General features: G+C 48.2%; 1 protein-coding gene across 2 annotated transcripts in view; it reads right to left on the bottom strand.

Annotated features, from left to right (window-relative positions):
* LOC121530938 (membrane-associated phosphatidylinositol transfer protein 2-like) overlaps positions 1-21,274 on the bottom strand; it is a 104,085-nt gene that overhangs the window by 24,087 nt on the left and 58,724 nt on the right. For both annotated transcript variants that reach the window (XM_041836332.2, XM_041836331.2), the window contains exons 3-9: positions 17,027-17,241; positions 15,955-16,076; positions 7,820-8,053; positions 7,248-7,589; positions 6,297-6,392; positions 3,642-3,746; positions 3,428-3,492 (exon numbers count right to left, since the gene is read on the bottom strand). In XM_041836332.2, the coding sequence (XP_041692266.2) occupies positions 3,428-3,492; positions 3,642-3,746; positions 6,297-6,392; positions 7,248-7,589; positions 7,820-8,053; positions 15,955-16,076; positions 17,027-17,241 (1,179 nt within the window). The remainder of the gene's footprint in view (positions 1-3,427; positions 3,493-3,641; positions 3,747-6,296; positions 6,393-7,247; positions 7,590-7,819; positions 8,054-15,954; positions 16,077-17,026; positions 17,242-21,274) is intronic.

Genomic DNA, 21,274 nt, shown 5'->3' with positions numbered 1-21,274 from the left:
TCTGATTGAGAGGGGGTCAAATACTTATTTCCCTCATTAAAATGCAAATCAATTTATAACATGCGTTTTTCTGGATTTTTTTGTTGTTATTCTGTTTCTCACTGTTCAAATAAACCTACCATTAAAATTATAGACTGATCATTTCTTTGTCAGTGGGCAAACGTACAAAATCAGCAGGGGATCAAATACTTTTTTCCCTCACTGTATATGGACGAGCAATGACAGAGCGGCATGGACTAAGATATAGTACAATAATATAGAATACAGTATATACATATGAGATGAGTAATGCAAGATATGTAAACATTATTAAAGTGACTAGTGTTCCATTTCTTAAAGTGGCCAGTGACTTCAATAGGCAGCAGCAGCCTCTAATGTGCTAGTGATGGCTATTTAACAATCTGATGGCCTTGAGATAGAAGCTGTTTTTCAGTTTCTCGTTCCCAGCTTTGATGCACCTGCACTGACCTCGCCTTCTGGATGATAGCGGGGTGAACAGGCAGTGGCTTGGGTGGTTGATGTCCTTGATTATCTTTTTGGCCTTCCTGTGATATCAGGTGCTGTAGGTGTCTTGGAGGGCGGGTAGTTTGCCCCTGGTAATGCGTTCGGCAGACCGCACCACCCTCTGGAGAGCCCTGCGGTTGCGGGCGGTGCAGTTGCCGTATCAGGCGGTGATACAGCCCGACAGGATGCTCTCAATTGTGCATCTGTAAAAGTTTGTGAGGGTTTTAGGTTCCAAGCCAAATTTCTTCAGCCTCCTTAGGTTGAAGAGGCTCTGTTGCGCATTCTTCACCACACTGTCTGCGTGGGTGGACAATTTCAGTTTGTCAGTTTTTGTGTACGCCAAGGGACTTGAAGCTTTCAACCTTCTCCACTGCGGTCCTGTCGATGTGGATAGGGGGGTGCACCCTCTGCTGTTTCCTGAAGTCCACGATCATCTCCTTTGTTTTGTTGACGTTGAGTGAGAGGTTATTTTCCTGGCACCATACTCCCAGAGCCCTCACCTCCTCCCTGTAGGCTCGTCATTGTTGGTAATCAAGCCTACTACTGTTGTGTCGTCTCCAAAATTGATGATTGAGTTGGAGGCGTGCTTGGCCCCACAGTCATGAGTGAACAGGGAGTACAGGAGGGGGCTGAGCACGCACTCTTGAGGGGCCCCAGTGTTGAGGATCAGCGAAGTGGAGATGTTGTTTCCTACCTTCACCACCTGGGGGCGGCCTGTCAGGAAGTCCAGGACCCAGTTGCACAGGGTGGGGTTCAGACCCAGGGCCTCGAGCTTAATGATGAGCTTGGAGGGTACTATGGTGTTGAATGCTGAGCTATAGTCAATGAAAAACATTCTTACATAGGTATTCCTCTTGTCCAGATGGGATAGGGCAGTGTGCAGTGTGATGGCGATTGCATCGTCTGTGGATCTATTGGGGCATTAAGCAAATTGAAGTGGGTCTAGGGTGACAGGTAAGGTAGAGGTGATATGATCCTTGACTAGTCTCTCAAAGCACTTCATGATGACAGTGGTGAGTTCTACGGGGCGATAGTCATTTAGTTCAGTTACCTTTGCTTTCTTGGGTACAGGAACAATGGTGGCCATCTTGAGGCATGTGGGGACAGCAGACTGGGCTAGGGAGAGATTGAATATGTCCGTAAACACACCAGCCAGCTGGTCTGTGCATGCTCTGAGGACGCGGCTAGGGATGCCGTCTGGGCCAGCAGCCCTGCGGCGGTTAACATGCTTAAATGTCTTACTCATGTCGGCCACGGAGGAGAGCCCACAGTCCTTGGTAGTGGGCCGCGTCGGTGGCACTGTGTTATCCTCAAAGCGGTCAAAGAAGGTGTTTAGCTTGTCCGGAAGCAAGACGTCGGTGTCGGCGACGTGGCTGGTTTTCCTTTTGTAGTCCATGATTGTCTGTAGACCCTGCCACATACGTCTCGTGTCTGAGCCGTAGAATTGCGACTCCACTTTGTCTCTATACTGATGTTTTGCCTGTTTAATTGCATTGCGGAGTGAGTAGCTACACTGTTTGTATTCGTCATATTCCCAGTCACCTTGCCATGGTTAAATGCGGTGGTTCGCGCTTTCAGTTTTGCGCGAGTGCTGCCATCTATCCACGGTTTCTGGTTAGGGTAGGTTTTAATAGTCACAGTTGGCACAACATCTCCTATACACTTCCTGATAAACTCAGTCACCGTTTCAGTGTATTCGTCTAAATTATTTATTTTCGCAAGCTACCCGGAACATATCCCAGTCCGCGTGATCAAAACAATCTTGAAACGTGGATTCCGATTGGTCAGACCAGCGTTGAATAGTTCTTAGCACGGGTATTTCCTGTTTGAGTTTCTGCCTATAGGAAGGGAGGAGCAAAATGGAGTTGTGGTCAGATTTGCCGAAAGGAGGGCGGGGGAGGGCCTTATAACCATCCCAGAAGTTTGAATAGCAATGGTCGAGAATTTTAGCAGCCCGTGTACAACAGTCGATATGTTGATAGAACTTCGGCAGCCTAGTCCTCAAATTTGCTTTGTTAAAATTCCCGGCTACATTAAATGCAGCCTCAGGATATGTGGTTTCCAGTTTGCATAAAGTCCAGTGAAGTTCTTTGAGGGCCGTCGTGGTATCGGCTTGAGGGGGGATATACACGGCCGTGACTATAACCGAAGAAAATTATCTTGGGAGATAATACGGTCGGCATTTGATTGTGAGGTATTCTAAGTCGGGTGAACAAAAGGACTTGAGTTCCTGTATGTTACTACAATTACACCATGAGTCGTTAATCATGAAACACACACCTCCGCCCTTCTGCTTCCCGGAGAGATATTTATTTCTGTCTGCGCGATGAGCTGAGAACCCATCTGGCTGGACCGATTTCGACAGAATATCCCGAGAGAGCCATGTTTCCTGTTAAACAAAGTATGTTACATGCCCTGATGTCTCTCTGGAAAGAAATCCTTGCACTGAGCTCGCCGACCTTGTTATCCAAAGACTGAACATTAGCGTGTAATATAAGTCGAACCAGCAGGCCGCCCCAAGTGCCTCTCCCCCGCCGGCGATGTTTTGGGTCAGCCGCTGGAATCAGTTCAGTTGCCCTGGGGAGAGCAAACAAAGGATCTGCTTCGGGAAAGTCGTATTCCTGGTCGTAATGCTGGTGAGTTACCGCCGCTCTGATATCCAATAGTTTTTCCCGGCTGTATGTAATGATACAAAACACTTTCTGAGCTAATAATTTAAAAAACAATACATGAAAAAACGAAATACCGCAAAGTTTCCTAAGAGCTAGTCGCGAGGCCGCCATCTTCGTCGGCACAATCAATGTATATGATCTCAGCCAGACAGATTCTATGTGACATGCTACTGATATTGGATCTGGCTGTCATGGTGTTGTTGGTATACCAATGTTCAGTTGAAAAGCCATTCACCCTCCCAGGTACCTACCTCATCTAGTCTCTCCTCGCTGGCCTCCCTTTCATAGTCCCCTGTCATGTCCTTGTATAGCTCTCCTGCAGAAACATCCACAGACACACTTTAATATTGAGAATCAGAGTAATATAATACTGTCTGTAAAAGGAAACTTTGACACAAACTCCATCTCTCCTCTGTCTCTCAGACATCTCCAATCAATTAACACACACAGCGTTCCTCTCCATACCAGGAGTGTCTTCTGCATCAGCCGATTCAATCTTGTCCATGAGGTCGTTAGAGTTCCACTTGGCGATCTCCTTGGGAAAGACCTCTTCATCACCTGACAAGTCCTCTGTGTGGAGAAGGGACAGACATGATTTTTACTAACACCTGCTAAGTCAATGTGCCATTTTATCTCATCTTCAGTATATTCAGATGACCAGTCACAGATCATTCTCAAACATTCTGTGACAAGGAACACCAAACTTTTTAGACATTTATATGTTCACAAATGTGAAAGGGGCCTCCATGTACTGGCTGAGTACAGATACAGACAAACATACACCCTGATCCCTACCATATTACATTATGTGGCCATGTGAGCACTACTTTAAGATAAATAAATATGAATACTGATTAATAAAGTAATTGGCACCCTGCATTTTATGTGTTCCTCTGAAAACCAGTGGTTTTGCAGTAGCATAGCCTCCTCAATTGAATCAACAAGCCACTGGGACACTGGGATCTTTCAGTGAAATCACATTACACATACTGTAGCCTATGCACGTCTGCTTTATCAAAAGGTCACCACTCATAAAAGGCCATACATTTTTTTGCTGGTCCTCGGTTGCACAGATCAGGGAGAAGCTGAGGAGTATAAAAGCTTTTACATGACCATGAGCATTTATCTGAGTATGCTCAATGAAACACTTTTCAGCATAAATTGATCAAAATGGTGCTACAAACGGTAGCATTAATGTGTCACATTGGTCATGTCATCATGACCTAACATAGAATGTCATGAATGGATACAGTGTAAGTAGTGTGGCACTATGATTATGGATGAAATGTTATGGCTATATACACTGAGTGTACAAAACATTAAGAACAGCTCTTTCCATGACATAGACTGACCAGGTGAATCCAGGTGAAAGCTATGATCCCTTATTGATGTCACTTGTTAAATCCACTTCAATCAGTGTCACTGAAGGGGAGGAGACAGGTTAAAGAAGGATTTTTAAGCCTTGAGATGGATTGTGTATGTGTGCCAATCAGAGTGAATGGGCAAGACAAAATATTTAAGTGCCTTTGAACGGGGTACAGTAGTAGGTGCCAGGCGCCCCGGTTTGTGTCAAGAACTGCAACGCTGCTGGGTTTTTCACGCTCAACAGTTTCCTGTGTGTATCAAGGATGGTCCACCACCCAAATGACATCCAGCCAACTTGACACAACTGTGGGAAGTATTGGAGTCAATATGGGCCAGAATCCCTGTGGAACGCATTCGACACCTTGTAGAGTCCATGCCCGGCGAATTGAGGCTGTTCTGAGGGCAAGAAAGGGGTGCAACTCAATATTAGGAAGGTGTTCCTAATGTTTTGTATACTCAGTGTATACACCTACTATCTGACTTGACATTGTATTACATATGCCTGTATGTACGCTTTTGTCATCCTTGTAATCTCTTTGATCGCATCACCAACTGATCATAACCATCTTAATGAATGGCTAACACAGAGACAGGGTGGAGAGGCATGGGTGTTCTCAACTCTTATGATATACTACCGTACTCACAAGGAAAATGTAATGAGGAAAAGATTCAGTGGAGCCAATGTCAGTGCTCAGTGCTTACTGTCCTATAAAATTACAACCCCACAAGACTGCTGCTCTAGAAATCTTTGCTCATATGGCAAAGTTGGCTCAGTTCATTTTCAAGGGATTAACTCATGAAGCGACTGAGTAGGGTTGCTTGTTATAAAAGAAGAGTTATAGTGAAATATTGTTCATTGTGTTTCAGCATTTATTTTCCACATTGTAATTTATTTAAATATACTAATCAGGTGTCCAATGAGAAGTTGAAGAATCCCTTTAGCCACATACTGGGGTATGCATGATGTATATACCACTGTATGATTGTTAGTGAAAAACAGATTAATCCATGAATGAAACAACAATTTATCATCTCATTGTGAACATAAATAATGGCACAAACACCAAAAGCATACAGGTATATATATTTGAACATGCAGCTAAATGCAAATGCAGTTAATTCATGACATATCATGAACAGTTTCAACAGTTAGATAAAGATGACAACCAAATAGCATCAGTATCATATAAATAAATAGATAAAAAGAAAACATGCATTGCTTTATTATTCTTACTTAATGACTTGTTATTCATACTTCTAAATTCATGATGTCATATGGAACATCTAAGTGAATCATGCTTCCACACATACCCCTACACAATAGAACATCATTTTGTGGATTGACTTGATGGGATGATTTACTCGCCACAGGGAATGTGTGTGCGTTTGTGAGCATGTGTGTGTGTGTGTGTGTGTGAGGGCAGGGTGAGATAGTTTTGGCAATTGGGAACAGGTGAAGGTAGAGGGTGGTGATTTCAGCACTTCTTCAGGACAAGCCAACCCGGGTTGAGTCATCTCCTGGACTCACCCAACAGACGAACAACCGTGTGTCGAGCTACACCCACCTATTTCAACCGCAGGCCCAAATCATGCTGGGTATCTGGGTAGCTTAAGAACTGATCTGTGTTGAAGAGACGCATGCAGAGTCAGAGGAGGAAGCACCAGGAGGGTTATGGGAAAGGGAACACATTACTAGTGTTATCTACTCTAACCTACTCTAGGCTTTTTTGACGACTATCAAAATGGTGGATTTACCATGAGCATCAAAGAACTCCTCCTCTGAGCTGTCCTCGGAGTCTCGTGCTATGCTCTGCATCCTCCATTCAGAGAGGCTGTGGCGTGATGGGCTCGCTGAAACACACAAACAGGGAGGGAAACAAACAGTACCGCTGTTATTTTAAAGATCCAACTGAATAATATTCTTACTGACATACGCTCATACTGACACACACACACACACACACACACACACACACACACACACACACACACACACACACACACACACACACACACAGTGTTATATAAACACTCAACAGTCTCTGTAATGCTTGACTTAATCACAGAAGGATTGCTCAGTGGTCAGGAGGGGGTGTGAAGAAAAGAGCCTGGACTAAAAGTAGGACTGTCCATCATATGTCTTTGTTGTTTGCCTCCTATATCACTGAGGAGGAGTGGGGAGGGGAGGGGGTCTCTTTGAAACCCTGGCTGGCACATACTGGATGCTCATGGGCTGGGAAGCGCAGCTGTGCCTGTCAGCCGATAGACGGGAGCCGCAGGGGTGGAGCGGAGGGTCAGTGTGAAGAGCGTCAGCCTCCTCTAGCCTGTGATGTCAATACTGCTGCTATAAATAGCCCAGGAGCGCTCTGGAGAGGGGGGTAATAGGGGATGAAATTAGTCTGGCTGGTGGAGAGCGAGAGGATCCAGGTGGCAAGCAGGATTCTGACTGCTGCTTAGAAGTGAGGATGGGGATAGGGGTTGTACTGTCTGTAGGAGAGGGGTTTGTCCATAGACTGTATATTTAAGCAGGTTAAAACTATCTGGATAAAGCTGTGACAGTGGTACTGTAGATACAGCACCTAGATACATACTCACTAACACATGATGTTTGTACACCACCTGCTTGAACATTTTATTTTGGAAAATTAATTGTCAACAGTCCAATACCTCCACACAGATACAGACAATTGGGCTCAAACATCTCACCTCCTCTCTTGGATGAGCGGGAGGATCTGGAGGAGGTGGACCACTGCTTGGTGAGCCCTGCTCGTTTTGTTTGGAGAGAGTCTCCCCCGCCCCCTGCACTGACCACCTCGTCAGCTTCTAAGGAGTTGATGGTATCTTTGACCTCCTGGTTCTTGTCTGAGGATGAAACAGCTCCATTGGCCTCTGTGGCCTCGTCTGCCTGGCTGAACTGGGCCATCTTCTGGGCCAGGGCCAGCTGGGTCTCCAGCTCCAGCTGCCTGATGTCTTCGATGGTCAGGCCGTACCACTCGTCCTGCCAGCACCAGGCCTGCCGGTGGGCCCGCACCATCACCTTCCTCAGACCTGAGAAAGGTCAGGGGAGAGAGTTTAGACAGACAGCACTGGAAAACATCAGGGCATCCCAACAGGCCGCCACCTCTAACATCTTGACACGATGTCAGCAGCAGCATGCCTGTAGTATGGAAACACAACTGCTCCATGGACCTAGCACTCATATAGCCAGCAACGGGCAGGGATATATTAAGGTATTGTTCAAACTACTCTTCCAACGCCTCATCCCATCTCATACGCACCTACATCATGGATGAAGCGCTCGATCTTGGACTGCATGCCCCAGTAGCGGAACTCCACCTTGCACAGTTTGTAAGCACACATGATGGGCGTCTTCCCCGGGTTGTTGTTGTACTCCTTGATCCAGTCCTCCTGCAGAGGCCCTCTCTTGGTCTTGTCTGACCTGTAGATCCGAGGGTCCTCCTCTTGCAAGTACTCATGTGGGGTGATGGGATCTTTGACAATGTCGATGGGGTCTGCAAGAGAGAGTCTGACTTCAACACTTGCCACAAATAACATTTACAGTGCCCTCAGAAATTATTCACATCCCTTTACTTTTTCCACATTTTGTTGTTTTACAACGTGGGATTAAAATGGATTTCATTTTCATTTTTTGTCAACGATCTACACAAAATACTCTTTAATATCAAAGTGGAAGAAAAATTGTAACATTGGTAAAAACATTATGAAATATAAAACACTAATATATCTTGATTACATAAGTATTCAGCCCCCTGAGCCAATACATGTTAGAATCACTTTTGGCAGCGATTACAGCTGTGAGTCTTTCTGGGTAAGTCTCTTAGAGCTTTGCACATCTGGATTGTATAATATTTGCACATTATTCTTTTTAAGATTGTTCAAGCTCTGTCAAGTTGGTTGTTGATCATTGCTAGACAGCCATTTTCAAGTCTTGCCATAGATTTTTAAGCCAAAACTGTAACTAGGCCACTCAGGAACATTAAAAGTAATCTTGGTAAGCAACTCCAGTGTATATTTGGCCTTGAGTTTTAGGTTTTTGTGCTGCTGAAAGGTGAATTTGTCTCCCAGTGTCTTTTGGAAAGCAGACTGAACAAGTTTTCCTCTAGGATTTTGCCTGTGCTTAGCTTTATTCTGTTTATTGACAAGCATACCCATAACATGATGCAGCCACCACCATTCTTGAAAATATGAAGAGTGGTATTCAGTGATGTGTTGTGTTGGATTTGCCCCAAACATAACGCTTTATATTCAGGACATAACGTTCATTTCTTTGCAACATTTTTTGCAGTTTTACTTTAGTGCCTTATTGCAAACAGGACGCATGTTTTGGACTATTTTTATTCTGTACATGCTTCCTTCTTTTCACTCTGTCATTTAGGTTAGTATTGTAACTACAATGTTGTTGATCCATCCTCAGTTCTATCACAGCCATTCAACTCTGTAACTGTTTTAAAGTCACCATTGGCCTCATGGTGAAATCCCTGAGCGGTTTACTTTTTCTCCGGCAACTGAGTTAGTAAGAACTCCTATATCTTTGTAGTGACTGGGTGTATTGATACACCATCCAAAGTGTAATTAATAACTGCACCATGCTCATTGTCTGCTTTTTCTTTACCCATCTACCAATAGGTGCCCTTCTTTTTTTTTTTCTTAGGGGGTAGATCAGCTTAATATTGCAGATAGATTGTAACTTCCATCAATGTAATTGTAACGATCCCGGCAGTCTGAGTCGGGTCCTGTCTGTGGACTAGTTTTTCGGCTCGTGATCTCCAGTTTCCCGAGGGTTCTGGAACGCTCCGGGGAGCTCTCTTGATTTCCGCACCTGCATCCCATCAGCAATCTGCACACCTGGTCCTGATCATCACCCTTCTTAGGCTCTGGCCTAACATCCATTCCCTGCCGGATCGTTAGCCATGAACAGTAGGTTTACCAGAGTATCAGTCTTAGAGCTTCTAGCGTTAGTTTTGTTGTTTTGCACCTTGTTGGTTTGTTGTTTACTTACCTCCGTTTTGTTCCATCTGCAGTCACTCGTCCGGAACCTTAATCCAACCTCTGCCTGGTGGTCGGCGGCTGCCGAGCCATGATTGGATCAACCACTGCACCCCCAACAACTAATCGACGCCGCCCGCTCTGTTCCCTGGATTATTCAGCATCACTCTTGACTTTGTAAATAAACACTCACCTTCGTTTCAACTTACCTTGTCCTGGTCTGCTTCTGGGTTCTGGCTTTGTAACTCGTGACAGAACGATCCGGCCAGTAATGAACCCAGCGGACCTGGACTCTGTTCGCCATGCCATTACCCATCAGGAGAAGATGTTGGGCCATCATAGCACGGAGCTACAGGAGATCGCGTTGGCAGTTCGGAACCTTTCTACCGGTCTGACGGAGGTCCAGAACCAGCGCCAGTTTCCGGTGGAGGATTCACTACCGGTTTCACCCATCTCGCCTGCCGCGTCTGGAGCGGTGTCCTTCCGTGAGCCCAAGGTTCCGACGCCGGATAAATATGAGGGGGAGCTGGGAAGATGCCGTTCTTTCCTTATGCAGTGTGGGTTAGTGTTCGATCTACAGCCCTACTCTTATGCCACAGACAAGGCTAGGATAGCCTTTGTGATTGAGTTGCTGCGTGGTCGAGCGCTGGAGTGGGCTTCAGCCGTTTGGGAACGACAAGACCCCTGCATGGCTTCATACCAGGGGTTCACGGCCGAGATGAGGAAGCTCTTCGACCATTCCGTCCGAGGGAGGGACGCAGCTAGGCGCCTGTTTTCGCTTCACCAAGGAACTCGCAGCGTGGCCGACTTCGTGATCGAGTTCAAGACGTTGGCTGTGGAGAGTGGGTGGAATGAGGAGTCTCTGCAAGCGGCCTTTTACCAGGGTCTGTCGGAGCAGCTCAAGGATGAGTTGATCTCCTATCCGGAGCCTAGTGACCTGGACAGCTTGGTAGCCTTGTCTATTCGGGTGGATAATCGAGTCCGAGAGCGAAGGAGGGAGAAGCAATGGGGTCCGTCCAATCGATCAGCTTCTCAGTTCCCAGTCGGGTCGGGTGGTGGACCAGAACACGTCGATCATTCTCCACCACAAAGGATTAGTGGAGAGGTCCTCTCTCCCGATTCTGAACCCATGCAAGTGGGGCGGCACGGGTTAACCAAGGAGGAGCGTCAACATAGACGTAAGACCAACTGCTGCCTCTACTGTGGTAGCTCGGGGCATTACATCTCCACTTGTTCCCGGCGGTCGTCAAACTGCCCGGCTCGCTAAAGTTGGGAGGACTTTTAGCGAGCCAGTTTCAACCTCTCAGTACCTCTGTCAGACCCCGTTTCCCGGCTACCCTTGTGAACAGGAATCAGAGCTTAGCGATTTAACGCTTTTATCGATTCAGGTGCCGATGGAAGCTTTCTTGATGCCGAGTTGGTGGAACAGCTGGGGCTTTCCAAGGAGCAATTGCCGGAAGCCATTGAAGCGACCACTCTGAACGGCAGTAGTCTGGCACGTATCACGATGAGGACTGAACCGGTTAAGATGCTGTTGTCGGGGAATCATTCGGAGATGATTTCATTCTTCATTCTGCCGTCTTCGCATGTTCCTCTGGTCCTTGGATACCCCTGGCTGAAGGAACACAATCCCACGTTCGATTGGGTGACGGGCAAGGTAACGAGTTGGAGCCTTGATTGTCATGCTAACTGTCTCAAGACTGCCTGTCCCCATTCGGTTCCCAGTCAGGTGATTGAGGCTAAACCCCCAGATTTGTCCCTGGTTCCCGAGACATATCACGATTTGGGGGAAGTGTTCAGTAAGCAGAAGGCTCTGTCACTCCCTCCCCCACCGACCATATGATTGTGCCATCAACCTGTTCCCTGGAGCTGTCTACCCCAAGGGAAGGTTATACAGTATCTCCCGCCCTGAACGTGAGGCTTTGGAGACCTACATCAAGGAGTCCCTAGCTGCTGGTCTCGTTCGGCCCTCGTCATCACCCCTGGGGGCAGGATTCTTCTTTGTGGGTAAGAAGGATGGCTCTCTTCGACCGTGTATTGATTATCGGGGGTTGAATGACATCACGGTCAAGAACAAGTATCCCCTGCCCTTGATGAGTTCTGCCTTCGACTCCTTACAGGGTGCTACGGTGTTCACCAAGCTAGACCTCACGCAATGCGTATCACATGGTCCGGATCAGAGAGGGAGACGAGTGGTTGACGGGTTTCAATACACCGATGGGTCACTTCGAGTATCAGGTGATGCCGTTTGGACTGACCAATGCTCCAGCGGTATTCCAGAGTATGGTGAACGACGTCCTGAGAGATATGATCGGTCTCTTTGTGTTTGTTTACCTGGATGACATTCTGATCTTCTCGAAGGAACCTTCCGACCACGTCCAGCATGTCCGGCAGGTTCTGCAGCGATTGTTGGAGAATCGCCTGTTCGTGAAGGCCGAGAAGTGCGAGTTTCACGCCCACACGACATCCTTTCTCGGGTACATCATCTCCAGGGGAGAGATTAGGATGGACCAGGAGAAGGTTAGAGCGGTTCTGGAATGGGCCCAGCCCGGTACGAGATTGCAGCTCCAGAGATTTTTGGGGTTTGCGAATTTCTACCGCAGATTCATCCGGGATTACAGCCGTGTGGCCGCTCCGTTAACGGCCTTGACTTCCAGTATCAGGAGCTTCAAGTGGAATCCGGAGGCGGACCGAGCGTTTCTGGATTTGAAGAGGCGATTCACCAACGCACCGATTCTCTCTCAACCGGACACGGCCCGTCAGTTCGTCGTTGAAGTGGACGCGTCTGATGTGGGAGTTGGCGCCATCCTGTCGCAGCGATGCTCCACGGACAGTAAACTCCATCCCTGCGCCTACTACTCTCGTCGCCTTTCGCCTGCGGAGAGGAATTACGATGTGGGTAACCGGGAGCTTCTCGCGGTGAAACTTGCCTTGGAGGAGTGGCGCCACTGGTTGGAGGGGGCGGAGCAGCCGTTTATTGTCTGGACTGACCACAAGAATCTTGCTTACGTGCAATCGGCTAGACGTCTCAACTCCCCGCCAGGCCAGGTGGTCGTTGTTTTTCGGACGATTCAATTTTTCCCTGACGTTCCGACCTGGATCTAAGAACGGCAAGGCGGACGCCTTGTCTCGGATGTTCTCCAAGACGGAGGAGAGTGGGTCCAAGACCGAGACAATTCTCCCCCGGAACTGCGTCGTGGGAGCTGTTAGGTGGAAGATTGAGGAGGAGGTGATGGCGGCTCTTCGGACGCAGCCCGGTCCCGGTAACGGTCCACCCGGTCGGTTGTTTGTGCCTGAGTCGGTTCGTCCTGCGGTCCTCAAATGGTCCCACGCCAGCAAGATGGCTTGTCACCCTGGCGTGGCTCGGACGATGGCGTTTCTTCGCAGACGTTTTTGGTGGCCTGCCATGGCCGAGGATACTCGGGGTTATGTTGCTGCCTGTCCAGTGTGTGCGCAGAATAAGAGTACCAATCGGCCCAGCTCTGGACTACTTCACCCCCTTCCTATTCCCCGCGCGACCGTGGTCGCATCTGGCCCTGGACTTTGTCACTGGGTTGCCCGCTTCTGAGGGGAACACGGTCGTTCTGACTATCGTGGACAGATTCAGCAAGTTCGCCCACTTTGTGCCAATTGCCAAGCTTCCCTCTGCCTCGGAGACGTCCGAGATCCTGGTTAGGGAGGTTTTCAGGGTCCACGGGTTGCCCAGTGATATCGTTTCCGACCGTGGCCCTCAGTTTACCTCTGCTGTCTGGAAGTCCTTCTGTTTGGCCATTGGAGCTACAGTCAGTCTCACATCTGGTTTTCACCCCCCAATCTAATGGTCAGGCGGAGAGAGCCAACCAGAAGATGGAATCCACGCTACGCTGCCTGGCCTCTTCCAACCCCCCCTCCTGGGTCTCTCAGTTGCCTTGGGTTGAGTATGCCCACAATACTCTCCCTACATCTGCCACTGGGATGTCTCCCTTCCAGTGCCTGTATGGCTACCAACCTCCCTTGTTCCCTTCTCAGGAGAAGGAGCTCTCAGTGCCTTCTGTTCAGGTCCATATTCGTCGTTGCCACCGGACCTGGCATCGGGCCAGAAAGGCACTCCTTAGAGTTTCGGACCGGTATCAGCTCCAGGCGAATCGTCGCCGGATCCCCGCTCCCACCTACACCATCGGAGATAGGGTCTGGTTGGCCACACGGGATCTTCCTTTACGGACTGAGTCTAGGAAGTTGTTACCGAGTTCATTGGTCCGTTTGTGGTGGAGAAGGTGATCAATCCGGTGGCAGTTCGACTCAAACTCCCGAGGACGCTCAGAGTCCATCCCACCTTTCATGTCTCCTGCCTCAAGCCTGTTTTCCTCAGTCCTCTGTTGCCTCCTCCGCCTCCTCCTCCTCCTCCTCGGATGATCGGAGGTGGTCCTGCCTACACGGTGCGACGCATCATGGATTCCAGACGGCGGGGCCGGGGTTTCCAGTATCTCGTGGACTGGGAGGGGTATGGTCCTGAAGAGAGGAGTTGGATTCCGCGGCGACAGATCCTAGATGCTGACCTCATCCGTGACTTCTACCGCCTCCATCCTGGCGCTCCGGGAGTCCGCCCGGTGGCGTTCGCCGGAGGGGGGGTACTGTAACGATCCCGGCAGTCTGAGTCGGGTCCTGTCTGTGGACTAGTTTTTCGGCTCGTGATCTCCAGTTTCCCGAGGGTTCTGGAACGCTCGGGGGAGCTCTCTTGATTTCCGCACCTGCATCCCATCAGCAATCTGCACACCTGGTCCTGATCATCACCCTTCTTAGGCTCTGGCCTAACATCCATTCCCTGCCGGATCGTTAGCCATGAACAGTAGGTTTACCAGAGTATCAGTCTTAGAGCTTCTAGCGTTAGTTTTGTTGTTTTGCACCTTGTTGGTTTGTTGTTTACTTACCTCCGTTTTGTTCCATCTGCAGTCACTCGTCCGGAACCTTCATCCAACCTCTGCCTGGTGGTCGGCGGCTGCCGAGCCATGATTGGATCAACCACTGCACCCCCCAACAACTAATCGACGCCGCCCGCTCTGTTCCCTGGATTATTCAGCATCACTCTTGACTTTGTAAATAAACACTCACCTTCGTTTCAACTTACCTTGTCCTGGTCTGCTTCTGGGTTCTGGCTTTGTAACTCGTGACAGTAATTGTCTGCATCACTTCCAATCCCCCATGTTTTTTATATATATACATACATACATACATATATATATATATATATATATATACATACATATATATATATATATATATATATATATATATATATATATATATATATATATATACACATACATACACATACAACCCTGGCGTTGCAAGCGCCATGCTCTACCAACTGAGCTACAGGAGGCCAATGCCATTGGTAAACCTCCCTGGTCTTTGTGGTTGAATTTGTGTTTGAAATTCACTGCTTGACTGACGGACCTTACAGAGTGTGGGGTACAGAGATGAGGTAGTCATTCAAAAATCATGTTAAACACTATTATTGCACACAGAGTGAGTCCATGCAATTTATCATGTGACTTGTTAAGCACATTTTAATCTGAATGTATTTAAGCTTGCGATAACAAAGGGTTTGAATACTTATTGACAAGACATTTCAGCTTTAATTTTTGTATTAATTTGTAAAAAATAAAATAAAAACATTATTCAACTTTTACATTATGGGGTATTTTGTTTAGGCCAGTAACACAAAATCTCAATTTAATCCATTTAAAATTCAGACTGTAACACAACAAAATGTGGAAAAAGTTGAGGGATGTGAATACTTTTTTTAAGGCATATAAGAAAGGTGGGTTGCTGGAGTGTCCACATGTTTCTACATAACATAGCCAGTAGTTTTATGGCTGTTGGTCAAAACAAATTTGTTTAACAACAAAGTAAGGAATTTCTTGGACATATATTTTCAATTTTCAGTCCAAGAGCTGAGGATGAACCATGGTAGAAACGTCATTAATGACATCTCAGAAACATTGTGACAATGAATCACGTAAATTGGGTCACTGCATGGCCTCAAACCACGAGCATCTGAGCAGCGTCAGAACGAGAGCCTCTGTTGCCGCCAACAACAGGAAAACAGCTGCAGTGGAAGCAAACGGCCACCAGTGGGCCTCTACTCTACTGGCTGCTGTGTGAGCCCAGGAGCTTCACTCTAACCCTGGTGGAGGTCATGCATCAGGAAGCCCTCAACAATAACCATGGCTATTCAAACAAGACCACTAACCTAGACCTGTCATTTTGACTTTACTGCTGCAGGTAGTAGAAAGTTGTCCATAGTAAGGAGAAATCATCACCATCATCATCTAAAAGTGCTGTCAATTTGGACACTGTGGTCTGAAGCTCTATTGTCCTTCTAATCTCCCACTATTTGTCCCAGACTGGCACCACAGGGTCTTACCCAGAGTCCTTAGCCTCTTCTCGGCTGGGGACATGTTGAAGACGTCTGGCTGGTTTCCCAGGTCTGGCTTGTAGTACGTCTCAATGTCAATGGAGAACTTCTCGACAAAGGGACAGGTGTATCTGGAGGAGAGAGGAGAGCAAGCTTAGAGGCGTCGGTAATAAATAAGCACAATATGTTGACCAGGACACAGTATATCATCACAGAAAAATGCTTTGCGTATGGTGGAAACATCACATTTGTACATTTTAGTCATTTAGCAGACGCTCTTATCCAGAGCGACTTACAGGAACAATTAGGGTTAAGTGCCTTGCTCAAGGGCAGATCGACAGATTTTTCACCTAGTCGTCTCGGTGATTTGAACCAGCAACCTTTCGCTTACTGGCCCAACGCTCTTAACCGCTATGCTACCTGCCGATGTCTCTGTTATTTAGTGGGTTCTGGGCTAAATGATGGGCAAGTCTTAAACATTTCTACCTGGCAAGAGCTAGCTACTGCTCATCTTTGTCTCTGTTGGTCACTCTAGCTCTTTCTCACTCTCTCTCTGTCTCTGGCTCCAGGCGAGGTGGAGAGCTGTTAGCCCTGCCCATCTGTCGTCTGCTGCAGAGCTGTCACTGCTTTGATGAACGTGTCAGCAGACGGCTCCAGTCTATCAATACCTTGACAGTGTTTTCAAGGGGCGCTTCTCATTTCAGCCTCACGCCTGCAGCTCTGCCCAGGCCCCAGACAGACAGACAAACAAATAAACACACCCTAAGTCTAGGGGGTCATCAACTCCTAACGATAGGCTGGCTAGCAGAGCTGCTGACCGGATGACTACCCATGTCTTGGTTGGCACGCTCTGCAGTGTTCTGATAACTGCTCTGGAATCTTTTAGCTTTGCTTGGCTCTTTACTTGGCTCTTAGTAACAGTATTTTCTTCCTGAAGGGGCAGATTGGATAAACAATCACTCCATTATGGATAAGGTTTGATGTTGTAAGGGTGGTACTCTTGTGGGGGTGTGTAAGGGTGGTACTCCTGTGTGTGGGGGGTGTAAGGGTGGTACTCCTGTAGGGGGTAATAGTCTCACACCTTGTGCGGGTGTAGGGGTAGGCGTTCCAGGACTCCTCCTCCACCCGGAGCGCTGCCTTGGGCAGGATGGAGCGGAACCAGCTGGGGATGTGCATGCCGATGTGGTAAACCTTGTGAGTGTACTGTCCGATTCCCCCTGGGCCGTCCTCATACGGCTTGTTCTCCAGGATCTCCACTCCGCTGCCCTCGCCACAGGTCTCATCCCGGCTCTTTTTCTGTTCAGATCACAATACATTACAGTGATGGGTTAGGGGAGGAAGCATAGGTCAAAGGTCAACTGAGGACTGAAATGAGGTTAAACAAGGGAGGTCAGGTGAAGCACACTGATGTGAAGACAACAACAAGTCAAGTGTGGCATCAAAACCAAAACAAATGTTGTTTTTTATTAATCTAAGCTCCACCCGTAGGTCTAGAAATCACCGGGTATGTTATTTCACCGGTTCCATAGGCGACTCACAAAGGATTTCTGCCATAAAACAGATGCTTGGACGAACTCTACCCTGCTGGTAAAGTTCCAGCAGTTGAAACACTGCATGTCATGACTCATATGTGTGGACAATAAACATTGTCTCTAGGTATGATCTACACTGCTTAGTCAGGAGAGCTGCTGAGCCAGCTCAGTGAGACACACCTTTCCCATATTTACATTCCAGGTACACAACAGTAATGGGGGAGGGTAGGGGGCTGGAAGGACACGTCATAGGGGACTTAATGGTTTGATGACTTTACTTTTCAAACATAACGCAGTGGGATCCACCAGGGAGAGGCTTCCTGCTGATGTAGAAACAAGGGAAACAGGCGTGCTAAAAGTACACTAGGGAACAGAGTCCAAGTGGCTGAGGACGGTGAAAACGTGAGGGTAAGGGCAAGGACTACAGTATAACATTCCCAGAGACTCTGAGTTAATATCAGAGAGTCAATATTACATGTGCGTTTAATACCTTAGCTACTACCTGCTTTTACATAATGCTCTATTTTTCACTTTGATATAAATGATGGTACATAAATCAACCTGTCAAAGCACACAGTGCATTTTACTAATTACAGGCAGCATTTTTGGGCATGGTGAGGGAGAACAGGACGGAGAGGGAGAACAGGATAGAGAGGGACACCAGGATGGAGAGGAACACCAGGATGGAGAGGGACACCAGGATGGAGAGGGACACCAGGATGGAGAGGGAGAACAGGATGGAGAGGGAGAACAGGATGGAGAGGGACAACAGGATGGAGAGGGACAACAGGAAGGAGAGGACCACCAGGATGGAGAGGGAGAACAGGATGGAGAGGGACACCAGGATGGAGAGGAACACCAGGATGGAGAGGGACACCAGGATGGAGAGGAACACCAGGATAGAGAGGGAGAACAGGATGGAGAGGGAGAACAGGATGGAGAGGGAGAACAGGACAGAGAGGGAGAACAGGATAGAGAGGACCACCAGGATGGAGAGGGACACCAGGATGGAGAGGGACACCAGGATGGAGAGGACCACCAGGATGGAGAGGAACACCAGGATGGAGAGGGACACCAGGATGGAGAGGGACACCAGGATGGAGAGGGAGAACAGGGTGGAGAGGGAGAACAGGACAGAGAGGGAGAACAGGATAGAGAGGACCACCAGGATGGAGAGGGAGAACAGGATGGAGAGGGAGAACAGGATGGAGAGGGACACCAGGATGGAGAGGAACACCAGGATGGAGAGGGACACCAGGATGGAGAGGGACACCAGGATGGAGAGGGAGAACAGGGTGGAGAGGGAGAACAGGATGGAGAGGAACACCAGGATGGAGAGGGACACCAGGATGGAGAGGGACACCAGGATGGAGAGGGAGAACAGGGTGGAGAGGGAGAACAGGATGGAGAGGAACACCAGGATGGAGAGGGACACCAGGATGGAGAGGGACACCAGGATGGAGAGGGACACCAGGATGGAGAGGGACACCAGGATGGAGAGGGAGAACAGGGTGGAGAGGGACACCAGGATGGAGAGGAACACCAGGATGAAAAGGGAGAACAGGATGGAAAGGGAGAACAGGACGGAGAGGGAGAACAGGATGGAGAGGGAGAACAGGATGGAGAAGGACAACAGGATGATGAGGGAGAACAGGATGGAGAGGGACACCAGGATGGAGAGGGACAACAGGATGGAGAGGGACACCAGGATGGAGAGGGACACCAGGATGGAGAGGGACACCAGGATGGAGAGGGACACCAGGATGGAGAGGGACAACAGGATGGAGAGCAGGCAGTGAATCAGTGGTGTAGTGGAGAGATGAGATGCGCGCGGCGAGGCATCCACTCATCCAGCCCTCATGACCTTTGACAGGTTGTTCATTAGTCACCTACCCTGCTCTCAACAGCCAGACAAAGCTCCTCAGACACAGCACAGACACTGACAGACTGACTGCAGAAGCACACAATACACACACACAAAGATACACACACACACAAACACAAGCAGATGCTCAAAAACACTCTGCAACGCATACAGTATAGGCCTATGTGCACACAGCCGCACACACGCACGCCCATATATAGACACAGCCAGACGCTTACACAAACATACTGTAGTTTGTACACACCCACACACAGAAAACGCACACCCACACACAGAAAACGCACACCCACACACAGAAAACGCACACCCACACACATGCAAGGCACTTCATTATCCTGCTGACAGGTGCCTGTGGCCTGCAAACCCGGGTGCCACTGGCCAGTATCAATCCTGCCCTCCTGCCAGAGGCTGGCTCTTGGTGCTCTGCAGCTCAGAAGAAACCATCAGGAAGATAAAAAATGCCAGGCCACAGCTCAGCCCTCCCCTTAGGGAGAATAGAGCTAAAGGAACAGGCTCTAACAAGGGTCTCTAACAAAACTGAACTGAAAAAGGAAGGGAGGAAGGGAATGCAGGCAGGGGTGTTCCATTGCTATTTCAATTTATGTCTCTTTCCTCATTGGTTTGACATGTTTCCAGGAGTTAAACCCAAACTGACAGAGAGAGGTAAGGTTACTAAAGGATAAATTACATTCAGGAAGGAAGCTACATTACATGAAGTTATTCAGGAAGGACTAAATATAGAGGACAGTCTTTCTGTAATCTATCTGTTCAGCTTCCTCATAACTACCTGGCTGACTGTATTGACTGGAGGAGAGAGTCATATCCTGGCCTATTCCTCACGACATCAGATCAGGGAAACTGGAAGAGCAAAATGGTGGGTGGTGAATAAATACGGAAAGGGGAGGGAGAGAGCGAGCGAGAGAGAAAGTGCCCACTTAATTGAACTTACACCCTGCATTTCTGATATCTTTGCAAATCAAAGTCGCGATAATACATTCACAATTAACTATCAATTGAGGAGGCAGCGTGATAAGGTATGAAGGTAAACAAGAGACAGCAGTGTGGAACATGGAGTCAGGAGGAGTCTGGCCTGCTGAAGTGAAGATACTCATACAGTAAAGAGAAGATTTTCATTGTACGGAGAGGCCCAGGCTTGAGCCACCATGCTTACACTGGGGATAAATCAGGGGCAGGCATTCTGCCTGAGGTTGCCCTGGTAACATGCAGTAATGAAGACAGGGTATCCATCCACACCCTGCCTCTCCTACTCTCCCTAAAATATATTTCCCTCTCTGTTTCTTCCCTCCCCTCTTCCGCTCCGTCTCTAACTCTCCCTCTCCCTGTCCCTTTTCCTCACGCTCTCTGTTTCTTCTCCTCACCATTTCTTCTCCTCTCTCACGTGCTCTCTCTCTCTCTCTCTATCTCTCTCTCTAACAAAACCTGACTGCCGGCATGCTGCTGATGTCATGGTTGGCATGGTAACAGGGCTCTACAGTGTGACCATTTTACTCGTATATGCGCCTAAATATTTGTCTGTGCGACCTGGAATTTTATTTTAGGAACACTAGTGAAGGATTCTAGCTTTATTATCTCAAATATGTTTCATTAGGTGCACAACTTAGGCGCACACGTGCTCCTTGTAAAAAAGGTCAGCAGAGCCCTGGGTAATGGGAACTTCACAGCAGCGAGAGAGTGAGGCTGCACACAGAAGGCTGAGGTCAGGGGGAAAGGTAACTATGGGTCACTGATCCAACAGGTCAATTTAACACCATCCTTCCTCCCTTGCCTGCCTGCCTCAGCCTGCCTGTAAACACCCTATCCTTGTGGATTCTCTCTCTTTTCACTTTGCTGAGGTTCGCCAGTACCTATGGCACTGGGCCAGAATCAATGGCTCTGGAGCTCAACCCCATTT

This window comes from Coregonus clupeaformis, chromosome 18, assembly GCF_020615455.1.
Source record: "Coregonus clupeaformis isolate EN_2021a chromosome 18, ASM2061545v1, whole genome shotgun sequence".
Lineage (NCBI taxonomy): Eukaryota > Metazoa > Chordata > Actinopteri > Salmoniformes > Salmonidae > Coregonus > Coregonus clupeaformis.
The sequence above is the reverse complement of the archived record's forward strand: the minus strand, read 5'-3'. Positions and strand labels throughout refer to the sequence as shown.